Source organism: Stereum hirsutum (genome assembly GCF_000264905.1).
Source record: "Stereum hirsutum FP-91666 SS1 unplaced genomic scaffold STEHIscaffold_5, whole genome shotgun sequence".
Taxonomy (NCBI): Eukaryota; Fungi; Basidiomycota; class Agaricomycetes; order Russulales; family Stereaceae; genus Stereum; species Stereum hirsutum.
The window spans coordinates 1,103,750-1,114,811 of NW_006763135.1; the positions used below are offsets into that span (position 1 = coordinate 1,103,750).

An 11,062-nucleotide genomic window follows, 5' to 3' on the forward strand; every position below is an offset into this window, starting at 1 on the left:
CTTTACTGTTGACTTGATGGGGGTGATGGTTCTAAACTGGAGAAGTTCACCGTGTTTGTTGATCGGAAGCTCGCGTTGTTGCTGAAGGATGTGTGTGTCTAACGAAGGGCGGTGACCGACGTCGGGGACTTTGTTGACGTACGAACATGCTAAAATTTGCGGGTTTTGTGCACTTGTAAATACGTGGATTATCTGTTGAGTATATATATTTTCTGCACAGTGTCCAAAGATGAGTGGTGGACGGAAGAACCGAGTGCTACGGCGGAGTGGCGGGCGCAAAAGCTGTGCCACCGAAGAGGAAGTCGAAGGCTCGCCTCGTTACAGTCCCGCAAGCGAACCATAACAAGCGGGTCGCCGCGACAAGACCAAACAGCCAGCGAGCCAGCGACCGTCGCCCGTCTCTCCTTTCTTTCTCTTCCCCTCTCCATCGCTTAGAGTAGCTATGGATAACCGTCCCCCTCTTTCGTCCCAGAACTCCTCTAGCAGCCATAATGAACCCTATGGGGACCCCTTCGCGGACAGGCCTCGCGCCCTCCAGTTCAGCGAGCCGCAGCCCCAACCGTACGACTCCACCGTCTCTCTCCAACAGGACCGCTCTGGAAACTATTCAGATGAGGACTTTACTGAGAAACTCCCTCTGACGTCCGGACAAAACTTCTCTGGTGGTTTCTATCCTCCAGGGTGCGTTGCATTTCATTCATGCTGTCCGTTTGATGCCTCTCACACCACGACCACAGGCCTGTTGACCCCAATGAGTTCGGAGACCCCTACGGATCGCGCCCCATGTCGTCCGTGTCGTCCCTCTCGGGTGGTGTCGACACCGCTTGGCGTCGTCGGCAAACCATCAAGCGTGGTGTCACCAAGAAGGTCAAGCTTACGAACGGTAACTTCATCACAGAGTATGCCGTGCCCACCCCGGTGTACAGCGCTATCGAATCCAAATGGACCTCCAGTGTGAATACCACTGAGTTCTCGTCAGTGATAGATACCCCTCTCGCCCTCGTCGTCACAAAAACTGAGTCGCCCCTTTTGTCCTAAATATAGCCACATGCGTTATAGCGCAGCAACTGTTGATCCCGATGAGTTCAACGAGGCCAACGGTTGGTCTCTGCGGACGAAGATGTACAATCGCGAGACGGAGCTTCTCATCGCAGTCACGTCGTATAACGAGGACAAGACCCTTTACGCACGGACCTTGCACGGTGTCATGTTTGTGCCTCACTCTTCATTACGCGTGCCTTGTCGCTAAGCGTCCGTCACAGGTTAAACATCCGTGACATCTGCAAGACGAAGCAGTCCAAGTACTGGAGGAGGAGCGCAGAGGAGGGTGTCCCAGGTTGGCAGAGGATCACAGTCGCCCTCATCGTCGATGGTCTTGAGGCTATGGACAAAACCGTCCTCGATATCTTGGCGACGGTCGGTGTCTACCAGGATGGTGTAATGAAGAAGCAGGTCGACGGCAAGGACACCGTGGCTCACATCTTTGAGGTATATATTTATCATCTATCTGCATAGCCGCCGTTTAGAGACTGATGTCATCACCAACGTGTAGTACACAACTCAGCTCTCCGTTGATTCGACGCCGGCGCTCGTGCTTCCCCATGGCGATGACCCGAATAATTTGGTTCCGGTTCAGATCATTTTCGTCTTGAAGGCCAAGAACCAGAAGAAGATCAACTCTCACCGTTGGCTGTTCAATGCTATCGGCAAAATGCTCAACGTACGTTCGTTAGAATCTCTCAGGCCGTTTCGTCGTCTAATGGTAGCAAACAGCCGGAAATTTGCGTTCTTATTGACGCTGGAACAAAGCCAGGTAGGCTCGTCTCTGTCGACTTTCGGTTGCTGTGACTAAATCACCATTTCCAGGTCACAAGAGTATCTTCTACCTCTGGGTAAGCACCATATCCAGGTTTACGCAGTTGACCACGTTCAAATTTGACGTTTAAATCAGGATGCCTTCTACAACGATGCGAACCTTGGAGGATGTTGTGGAGAGATTCACGCTATGATCAATAAGGGCAGGAAGCTCCTGAACCCCCTCGTTGCTGCTCAGAATTTCGAGTACAAGATGTCCAACATTTTGGGTGAGCACATTCTCTCCATCTCATCCGACCAGCCGTACTAAAACACCTCCCTAGACAAACCTCTGGAAAGCAGTTTCGGTTATGTCTCTGTGTTGCCCGGTGCCTTCTCTGCATACCGTTTCCGTGCCATCCTTGGCCGTCCTCTCGAGCAATACTTCCATGGTGATCACTCATTGGCGGACCGTTTGGGAGCGAAGGGTATCTACGGAATGAACATTTTCACGAAAAACATGTTCTTGGCCGAAGATCGTATCCTTTGTTTCGAGCTCGTCGCCAAGGCTGGCGCTCGATGGACTCTGACATACGTCAAGCCATCGAAGGCAGAGACTGATGTACCAGAGACTGCCGCTGAACTCATCGGTCAGCGTCGTCGTTGGTTGAACGGTTCATTCGCTGCGTCTATCGTGAGCTTACCTCTTCATTCCCATAAAATTGGGATTACTAACACAGTGCCATAGTACTCCCTTGTGCACTTCTTCCGGTTATATCAGTCAGGTCACGGCATCATTCGCATGTTTTTCTTCCACGTTCAGGGCCTCGTCAGTATTTTCCTTTTCTCCATGGTCATGCGATGGATGGCTCACTGTGTCTGTATTTCTCAGTACAACGTTTTATCTCTGATCTTCACCTGGTTTTCGCTGGCGAACATCTGGTTGACTTTCAGTATCATCATCGACCTACTACCCGATCAAGGCATCGTCATTTTCGGCGGCAACAACAGCCTCGGCCAAGAAATCGTGAGTTTATACTGTCTTCCATGAGAAAACTACCGTGCTCAGACTTTCCCTATCTTTCAGACGCATTGGGTTAACCTAGCATTCAAATGGATCTATCTCGCTTTCCTCGCTTTACAAGTCAGTGTACCCTACTTCCTCTAGGCCGCGTAGTTCTGACGACTCGCACTCTCAGTTCGTTCTTGCTCTTGGCAATCGACCGAAAGGTGAACGAGCGACATACGCCATAACGCTCTGGTACGTCCCTGCGATCTTGCAACAAAGAACTCAACTGATCTGTTCCACAGGGTGTACGCTCTTCTGGCGGTTTACCTAATCGTCTGCTCCTGGGCGTTGACAATCAAGGCGTTTTTGGTGGGCAATCCGTTCTGTCCAATATTTCCTCTGGAGGTATACTGATCGGCAGCGTGTAGAATATTCCAAGTCAACTACAGAACAAGACGACGAGTGAGATCATCGCGACATTCTTCGAACCACCCGTTGGTGCTTTGATCGCCGCCATGGCGTCTACCTTGGGAATCTATCTCTTCGCGTCCTTCCTCTACGTGCGTTCCATTTTCAAATTGTTTGAGATTCATCTCTGAATCGCAGTGCACAGCGCGACCCGTGGCACATGTTCTCGAGTTTCTTCCAGTACTTGTGTCTCGCTCCCAGTTTCACGAACGTCCTCAACGTCTACGCCTTCTGTAACTTGCACGATGTGTAAGTCTCCGTTTTCGCTCGAGGTCTATTATTCTTATTGATCCACCATCGCATTTAGGTCTTGGGGTACCAAGGGTAGCGACAAGGCAGAAGCTCTGCCCTCAGTCTCGTCTTCCAAGCCCAAGACAGGCGACTCACCCGTCGTGGAAGACACCGCTCGTGTCCAAGAGGATCTCGATGCCGTGTTCAAGGAAACGGTCACCCGTGCTGTCACGAAGATCAACGTCGAGGAGGCTCCCGAGAAGCCGACCATGGACGATGAGAATAAGACTTTCCGTACTCGTTTGGTCGCAGCCTGGATGTTGAGTAACGCGGCATTGGCCGTCGCTATCGAGAACATCAACGGTCTGCAGGACGACACGACTACGGAGGGTATAGAAGAAGAGAACGAGTCGCTCCGCTCGAAGCAGAACATCTACTTCGCGGTCATCTTGTACTCGACATTCGGGCTTTCGCTGGTTCGATTCATCGGGGTGTGTGCTCTTCACTTTGCTTTCATTTGTCACGAACATGATGCTGACGGGTTCGTGTTGGGCAGTGTTTGTGGTACTTCTTCAGGCGAAACTTGTTCCGCCTGTGCAGGAGAGCTTGATGAGCATCTTTACGTACCTAATTCATACGTCCTGGGTCACGCTTTCTTCCCTCCTCTCTTTCATGGACGTTCACGTACAACGAGCTCTACACCATATCCCATCTTCCGCTATCCACTTGCCTCTGTGATTCCTCGGTATCGATACCATCTCTCTCATGACGGAGCATACGGAAACCTTTTCCTTCTTTCCTTTTTCCTTCCTTTTCTCTTCTCTTGAACTTTCACTTTTTCTTCTTCTTGCCTACTTACCGCCCTCTTACGTCTGAAAACCTGCCCGTTCGTCTTTCTTCTCCCGTTGCGGTGGCGATTCAGTATTCTCTAATCCGTTCCGTTCCTTGAATATGAACTTGACAAGTTAACTACATGAATTCGCACCATCCAACATCCAACCTTTTGCTCGCGCCTCTGTATGAATCACCACCACCACCCGCTTCTTCCCGGTCTCTTTCGTTCGCTCTCGTTGATTTTTTTTTCTGATCTGGTACTCCTCCCCTCTCCCCTCTTTTCGATCGACCTCGCTCTCTTTAATCGCGTGCATACTCAAATGGACAAAGAATGGACTCACTCAGACTAATCCGTGCTGCGTTGGTAGTACATACCACATACATGAATGACCTGGATCGAATCGTGTCGAGGGTTTCAAGCAAGCAAGCGTCCAATATCCAATTCCAAGCTCGGGGCTCAATAGGCAAGTAATTATCGAATAAATAAGGTGGGGAGGAGAGCACCACATCCAAATAAAAATCTAAGAATACATCCCCGCATATTCCCTCCTACCTTCCTCCTCACGTTCACGCCCCCCACCCACACCACCCGTCGACGACCCAAACATGAACCCAAAAGGCGAAGGACCCGCTCCTCCCTCCCCTGTTCCTCCACCAGAAAGATGAGCCTGGAGCTGTTCGAAGCTCAACCCGCCGCCCCCACCCCCACTGCCGAGAAAATCGAAAGCGGGCGCTGCACGGATCCGTTGGCGTTCTTCGCGGTAGGCGGCGAGGATGCGTTCCATCGCTTGGTCGTACGCGTCGTCTTCGTCGTCGGTTGGTGGGTCTGTGTTTGTTTGGGTTGGTGGGGATTCGGTGGTGGGGGCGGTGGCGGTGGTGGTGCGAGGAGGGGGGTCGATATCTCGGGATTTGAAGAATGAGGTGCGGCAGAGGGGACAGGAAGGGTGCTGTGTGATAGACATCATGCAGCATGGATCGTGAGTTCTAGTTAGGTCCCTTGTGAAGACGAAGGATGGACGATGATCGATGAAGCTCGAGACTCACGCCGTCTCGGATCCAAGTCAGGATACTACAATCGTCACGCGACGTCAGTCATACAAGAAGGATAGAGAAATAGGTGGATATGACCATAAACACTAATACTCAACTCTTTACGACAGAATAGATGGCCACAGGTACTGACGAGCCGCGTCACGCCGAGATCCTCCACGGGATGAGCGGGCGAGTCCATGACGAGAGCGACTGTACACGCAATGATCACGGCAATAGTGGGACGAATGGGATAATATGGGAATGTGTATGGCTGAGTGATGACCACCACCGTCAAAGACAGAGAACAAAGTTTCGTTTGGACGTACGTTCTTCCTCAGCGAGAGAAGCAAGGAATGTGTTCATGCAGATCGGGCATGATGATTCTAGTTCGATTCGAGCCAAACGCCAATACGATACGGGTTGAGCGAGAGCATGGATGAGTTACAGTTACAAGGCCGCGTAAGCATCAGCGTACCGTGATGTCCCAGGCTCTCTAATTGCTCCTCAGATAGCTTGGGCAACGTTGTAGTCAACTCCCGAATCTGCCTACGCAAAATCAAAATCAAAATCATGAGACGACACGACTCTCAGCAGGTATACACAAAAGTACAAGGATGCATATGCACTGACTGAGCCGTCAGACGTCCCCTCCCACCACCTTCCTGATGCTCAAGTATGGTCTGCAAGTCCCTCGTCATCTGTTCGTAGCTGTTACCGTCAAGACCGGCATTAGACATGCCTCTGCCAGCGGAAAGCCACGGAAGGTCTGAGATGTCCATCGTCAGTACGTGAGAGGATAAGATGGATGCACTTGTTGGGTGGGATGGTGAGTACGGCGTACGCGGATGACGCGGTTCCGGAGGACAGACGCGTGACGCAACTCCGAACGATGCAGGCGTGGGAAAGTCGGTTCATCCTAAGATGGCGGGGAAAAACAATCAAAAAGCTCAGGCTGACGCCGAGGTCGATTGACGAGACGAGATAGTACAAAGGAGGGGCATATATAGATGATGGTGGTGGATGGTGACGATGCTGGCGACGACGAAGGGAGAGGCTCAAAGCATAAATGGATAGCGAGATGGGCGGGAGCTTGTGCGACGAGGTGGAGGCGGAGGGGGGTAAGACGATCGTGAATAATAAAAAAAGGTCTGGTCATGAAGATGAAGATGAGCGACGCCTGCTCTATGTAATCGTACCAAAAACACCTTATACAAACTCCAGGAGGCGCAAATAAAAAGAATCTCCGAAGACTCCAAGAACAACAGTGATGGAAAATACAGCTCTATGGCGGCGTGTACATCGCATCGCATGCTGTTCGTCGGGGGTGCGTGAAGACAATAAATCGTAATGAGATTAGAAAGGATTGTCGTCTGTGTCCATCTTGTTCTGTGATGGTTCAACGGCGGGAGTCGGAAGATTTGATGAAGGTGCTGCCTCCGCGTCGTCGTCGTCGTCGTCGTCGTCGTCAGAGGACTCTGCACTGTCCTTCGCAGCGCTCAGAAGGTTACCCATTGGTTTGGCGGTACCCCTGAATGAGAGAGAAGCATAAGAATCGGCAGCCTCCATGAAAGGTAAAATGAAAGCGTACTTCGTGAAATGCTTCTTCTTTGCAGCGTCAAGCTTCTTGGTGCATGGTGTCAACATGTTGTCCGTAGGCGAGACATACGTTGGGTTTCTGTTCAAGTAGTTCAGCAATCGCCCAGCACACTGATACTTCTCAACAGAGGATACTCACTGTCCCTTAGCCATCCTCTTCGCAAGCAAGGCCCTCGCACCTGCTCCAGGCCCCATGTTCTTAGGACCATTGGTTGCGTTGCCCAACGGTGCTTGCGGGACAGCAACGCGTGCGCCGCCGTTAGGACGATGCAGAGGCTGCATGGGCGACTCGGTGGAAGAAGGCGTGGCAGACATTATGAAGGTGCGAATGTGAGTGAGCGTGCAGGTGAGTGCAGGTGGTGGGCTGGAAGAAACGAGAACAAAAGAACGCGTTTTCAATGTTCGGTTCTGAACATACCACGTGACCGTTGCTGCCCCACTACCGTGGGCAAGTGGCACAAGGTGGCACAGGCAATCGTAGTGGCCCGAGTTGGCCCTCGTCGCCTTCAGGCTTCACCTTAACTTCAAGGTCCTCAGGTCTTACCTCTTGACACCACCAGCGTCATTCATCATGTCTAAGCATGAAGGCACAACTGTGCCTGCAGTCTTCTTTGGGTAGCCTATGAACTGGTCTTGCCAAAGCCTATAACTCTGATAAATATATCCACAGACATTCCCTTTCTAACCCGCACTTCTCTCACAACGACGACATTAGCCTGCCCAACAGCAGACACGGAGATCCGGACATTCCTAGACAATCTTCTCTCGACATCCTCTCGACGCTACCCACTTCTGACGGTGGGAATAGACATCCTATACATTCTCGTGCTTGATTCAAAATCCTACTCGTTTATGTGAATCGTATCCGTCGCCAACGAACGTTCTAGCTTCCCCGTCGACCTCACCGGCGTCATACATGATACAACCGCCTCAAGGTCCCTCATATGATGATATCCGTGGCGAGATCGTGACGAGAAAATCCAAGCGCGCAGGAGTTCGGGAAAATTCTCCATCACATCACCTCGACGTCCGTCACGGTTTTCCTTCTTCCAGTCACCAACTCTCGCTCCGCACCTTACGCTTGGCCGACTTCTTCTCAGCTTCTGGCCGTCGACAGCCGTCGACTCTCTTGATGTCACAACCCCGAAATACTTACGCTCCGGCGCCACCCATGGCCAACTCTGCTTTCTTTGTCCTTGCGCACAGCTCTATTCGCTCGAGGGTGGCAGGCAAGGGCTCACCTTTAGGTATGGCCGGTGCTTCGTCGGAATATGCTATCGTCATTCATACTTCTTCCGACGTCGGCACCAGGGGGGACCGAAAGGTGATGTATCGTCATCCAGTCTCATCCAGTCATACTTGGTCTCCGCGCGGCAATGCAACGTTGGCGTGCCCTTCGCGACCTGAGACAGCTCGGGACTTGGGATTCGGATTCGTTCTTGGACATGTTGGCACGGCGGGCCCACCGCCGGCGGCAACATTTCTAGCTGTCCTTGTTGTCCATTTTTCAGGTGCATTGCTCATTGCTCGGGCGGATCCAGAGTTAAGTTACATATGTAGGTGGAGTCAAACTGCTCTTAACGTTGTTGCATTTCACTTGTGATACTCGAATATTCAATATTCAATAATTCCCCTTGCTGTTTCCTCAGGCCTCAGGGCGTACGCTTTGAGATCTACGATGCAACAAGCTCGAGTGTCGACAGGAGTACCGTGAATCGAGGGACACAGCGTAGCCGACCGGATCTCGTGCTACTGGCCATTCATTGGACAATTGGACGAAGTTCCGTGTGGTCGTTGGCTTGTGCAGGTCTCGTGGGGAACGGCGAAAATGAAAGATTGGTCGACGACAACGGCCGTTGGTAAGAAGGCAAGGCACTGGCACTCCGGTACGTACTGATGGTTTTCAATCACGCATCGAACAGAAACGAGTGGAGGGAAGATGGCGATAGAATAGTGGTATGGTGAGTCAAATATTAGTCGTCGTCCGTCACATGCTGAGAGTGGGCTCATCGAGCGACGAGGGCGCAGCGAGGACGGCAAAGGAAAAACGAATGCCGAGTTCCAGGAAGAGAAAGCGTGGACCGATGGAGAGATGGGGCGAAGGGGCCAGGTGATTCTAAATCCGATTATTAGGTAGTGCTAGCACTGTACGCGCTCGGGCGTGAAATTATCGATGGAATCAGACAGTAAAGAGGCACTCAGATGACACTAGTGAGCGACCGGTTGAGGAAGGTTGGAGCGTCGTCGGTGGGAGTGATGTGGCGGGTTATTAAATGAAGCAGGGCTGTCTCGTGGGCTGAAATTCCGGTGAATAAAGTGATCGTGTCGAGGACGTATTTGTGGGCGTCTGGCCAGATGGGATGGAGGGGTGGATGGAGGCCGGCGAGCCCGGACCGGGGTGTGGTGGCGGGTGGGGTGGATGGCGCAGGAATGCTGTAAACAATTTTATGGGTATGGAGAAAAGCTGGAGGATACGGGGAAACCGGCGGGTGTAATGAAAGAAGTGAACGTTGCTGCGGGAAGGCAGAATTTGAGTAGGCGGGGGGGTAAGCTGGCCCGGGCGCGGGCCCAGTAATTCGAATTGAAGTCGGTCGAACCGATCACCATAACACTGCTCACGCTCAGCTTATAACCGCCACTGCTGCATCCGCCGCCCCTCGCCCTCCCTTCCCTTCCTTCCTCTCTCCTTCCACGCCCCGCGACTTCACAAATGCCCGGCGACATCCTCAAAAAAAGAAAGATTGCCGTCCTCGGCTCGCGCTCGGTCGGTTCGTACGCTTCGTCCACTACGTCATCCTTCCTGAGCATTACAACCGTTCTCACAACACGCTCGCGTTTACCCAGGCAAATCCTCGCTCGTCGTCCAATTTATCGAAAACGAATTCGTCGAGTCGTATTATCCCACCATCGAGAGCACCTTCTCGAAGAGCATAAACTTCAAGGGCGTCGAGTACGACTGCGACATCATCGACACCGCTGGCCAGGCGAGTGTGCCCTCCTTCGGACTCACACGCCCGATGTCAACTCACCATAATCCCCAATTTACAGGACGAATACTCGATTCTCAATTCTAAGCATGCTATCGGTATCCACGGCTTCGTCCTCGTGTACTCCGTCACCTCGCGGAATTCGTTCGACATGATCCAGATCATATACGACAAGATCATCAACTTTTGTGGAATCAAGGAGATTCCGTGCGTTATCGTCGGTTCAAAGACGGACCTCCAACAACGGTAAGCATCTCATGCAGTCGACGTCGGAGCGGGCTATCGACCGCGCCTTCCCAAACCGTCTTCATGATTCCAACCTCATAGAATCAGCAGACAGGTGGACCCCAAGGAAGGACAGGCACTCGCCAATGAGATCCACGCAGCATGGGTGGAGACCAGCGCGAAGAATAACATCAACGTCGGTCAGTGTAATCCCCATTCATCTACAATCTCTCATGTCGCTTACGGCCACCTTCGCGTTATCGTTTCATTCGTTACAGCCAAAGTCTTCGAAACATGTTTGGGCGAAATCGAGCGGAACGCGCCACACAGCCAGGACGAGCCTCCAGTGAGCCGATGTTCGATTCAGTGACGAAAGTTTCCCGCTCTGGACTGTCGTTTCTTCCTTTTTGCAAAGTCATCCGTCTCTCGCCTCCCGCCTCCTCCGATATATGTCTCCCTATACAAACTACCCCCTCTTTTTTTGGGATCTTCGTTTTAGTATTTCCTTTATCCTTTCTTCTCCTTCTGCTCACTTATCGTCGCGCGGACTCGCATTGTCGCGGCTTTTGTTGCCTCCCTAGACTATCACCTTCTTCGTTTGTTGTTTTCGTCGCCCAATTCTCTTTCGTCCCGTGTATATCTTGTAACCTTTACTCATACAGTACTCCCTCCCCGGCGGCTCGTAATATCTCCTTCCGTCTCCGTCTCTGCCTGCATTTCCGCATCGAGCCTCGAACGCTGCCTCGCCGTGGTGTGTGCGACCGCAATATGAACGTGGAACGCCTGCAAGCACAACGTGTTGACAATGGACAAGCCGCGGTGATGCAATGTCCTCGTTCAAGTCCTCCCTATCGACGAATTATAACACGGCGTCTGTCACTACTGT

General features: G+C 52.0%; 5 protein-coding genes across 5 annotated transcripts; 3 read left to right on the top strand and 2 right to left on the bottom strand.

The window, feature by feature from the left end:
• The first annotated feature begins 365 nt into the window (after positions 1–365).
• Positions 366–4,604, top strand: STEHIDRAFT_120278 (chitin synthase). Its single transcript, XM_007302696.1, has 18 exons — positions 366–681; positions 738–974; positions 1,045–1,209; positions 1,263–1,488; positions 1,553–1,720; positions 1,774–1,813; positions 1,867–1,892; positions 1,952–2,084; positions 2,139–2,488; positions 2,543–2,623; positions 2,687–2,821; positions 2,882–2,938; positions 2,994–3,055; positions 3,106–3,172; positions 3,232–3,363; positions 3,417–3,520; positions 3,579–3,993; positions 4,059–4,604. Exons 1-18 carry the CDS (start codon positions 443–445, stop codon positions 4,110–4,112), a joined length of 2,691 nt encoding a protein of 896 aa, XP_007302758.1. The 5' UTR covers positions 366–442; the 3' UTR covers positions 4,113–4,604.
• A 253-nt stretch (positions 4,605–4,857) lies between these two features.
• On the bottom strand, positions 4,858–6,187 carry STEHIDRAFT_167428 (uncharacterized protein; the record flags this gene model as incomplete). Its single annotated transcript, XM_007302697.1, has 6 exons — positions 5,999–6,187; positions 5,844–5,914; positions 5,695–5,751; positions 5,485–5,578; positions 5,381–5,405; positions 4,858–5,283 (listed from the first exon to the last, which is right to left on the bottom strand). Exons 1-6 carry the CDS (start codon positions 6,145–6,147, stop codon positions 4,858–4,860), a joined length of 822 nt encoding a protein of 273 aa, XP_007302759.1. The 5' UTR covers positions 6,148–6,187.
• A 126-nt stretch (positions 6,188–6,313) lies between these two features.
• STEHIDRAFT_94973 (uncharacterized protein) lies at positions 6,314–7,323 on the bottom strand. Its single transcript, XM_007302698.1, has 3 exons — positions 7,104–7,323; positions 6,957–7,043; positions 6,314–6,896 (listed from the first exon to the last, which is right to left on the bottom strand). Exons 1-3 carry the CDS (start codon positions 7,277–7,279, stop codon positions 6,722–6,724), a joined length of 438 nt encoding a protein of 145 aa, XP_007302760.1. The 5' UTR covers positions 7,280–7,323; the 3' UTR covers positions 6,314–6,721.
• A 1,081-nt stretch (positions 7,324–8,404) lies between these two features.
• Positions 8,405–9,045, top strand: STEHIDRAFT_120280 (uncharacterized protein; the record flags this gene model as incomplete). The annotated part of the gene is made up of 4 exons (XM_007302699.1): positions 8,405–8,520; positions 8,614–8,823; positions 8,887–8,925; positions 8,993–9,045. Coding segments are annotated over exons 1-2 (210 nt in total), but the record flags the coding sequence as incomplete, so codon positions are not given.
• Positions 9,046–9,623: 578 nt separating this feature from the next.
• STEHIDRAFT_94975 (uncharacterized protein) lies at positions 9,624–11,010 on the top strand. Its single transcript, XM_007302700.1, has 5 exons — positions 9,624–9,732; positions 9,809–9,954; positions 10,013–10,197; positions 10,279–10,376; positions 10,455–11,010. Exons 1-5 carry the CDS (start codon positions 9,675–9,677, stop codon positions 10,544–10,546), a joined length of 579 nt encoding a protein of 192 aa, XP_007302762.1. The 5' UTR covers positions 9,624–9,674; the 3' UTR covers positions 10,547–11,010.
• Positions 11,011–11,062: the final 52 nt, after the last annotated feature.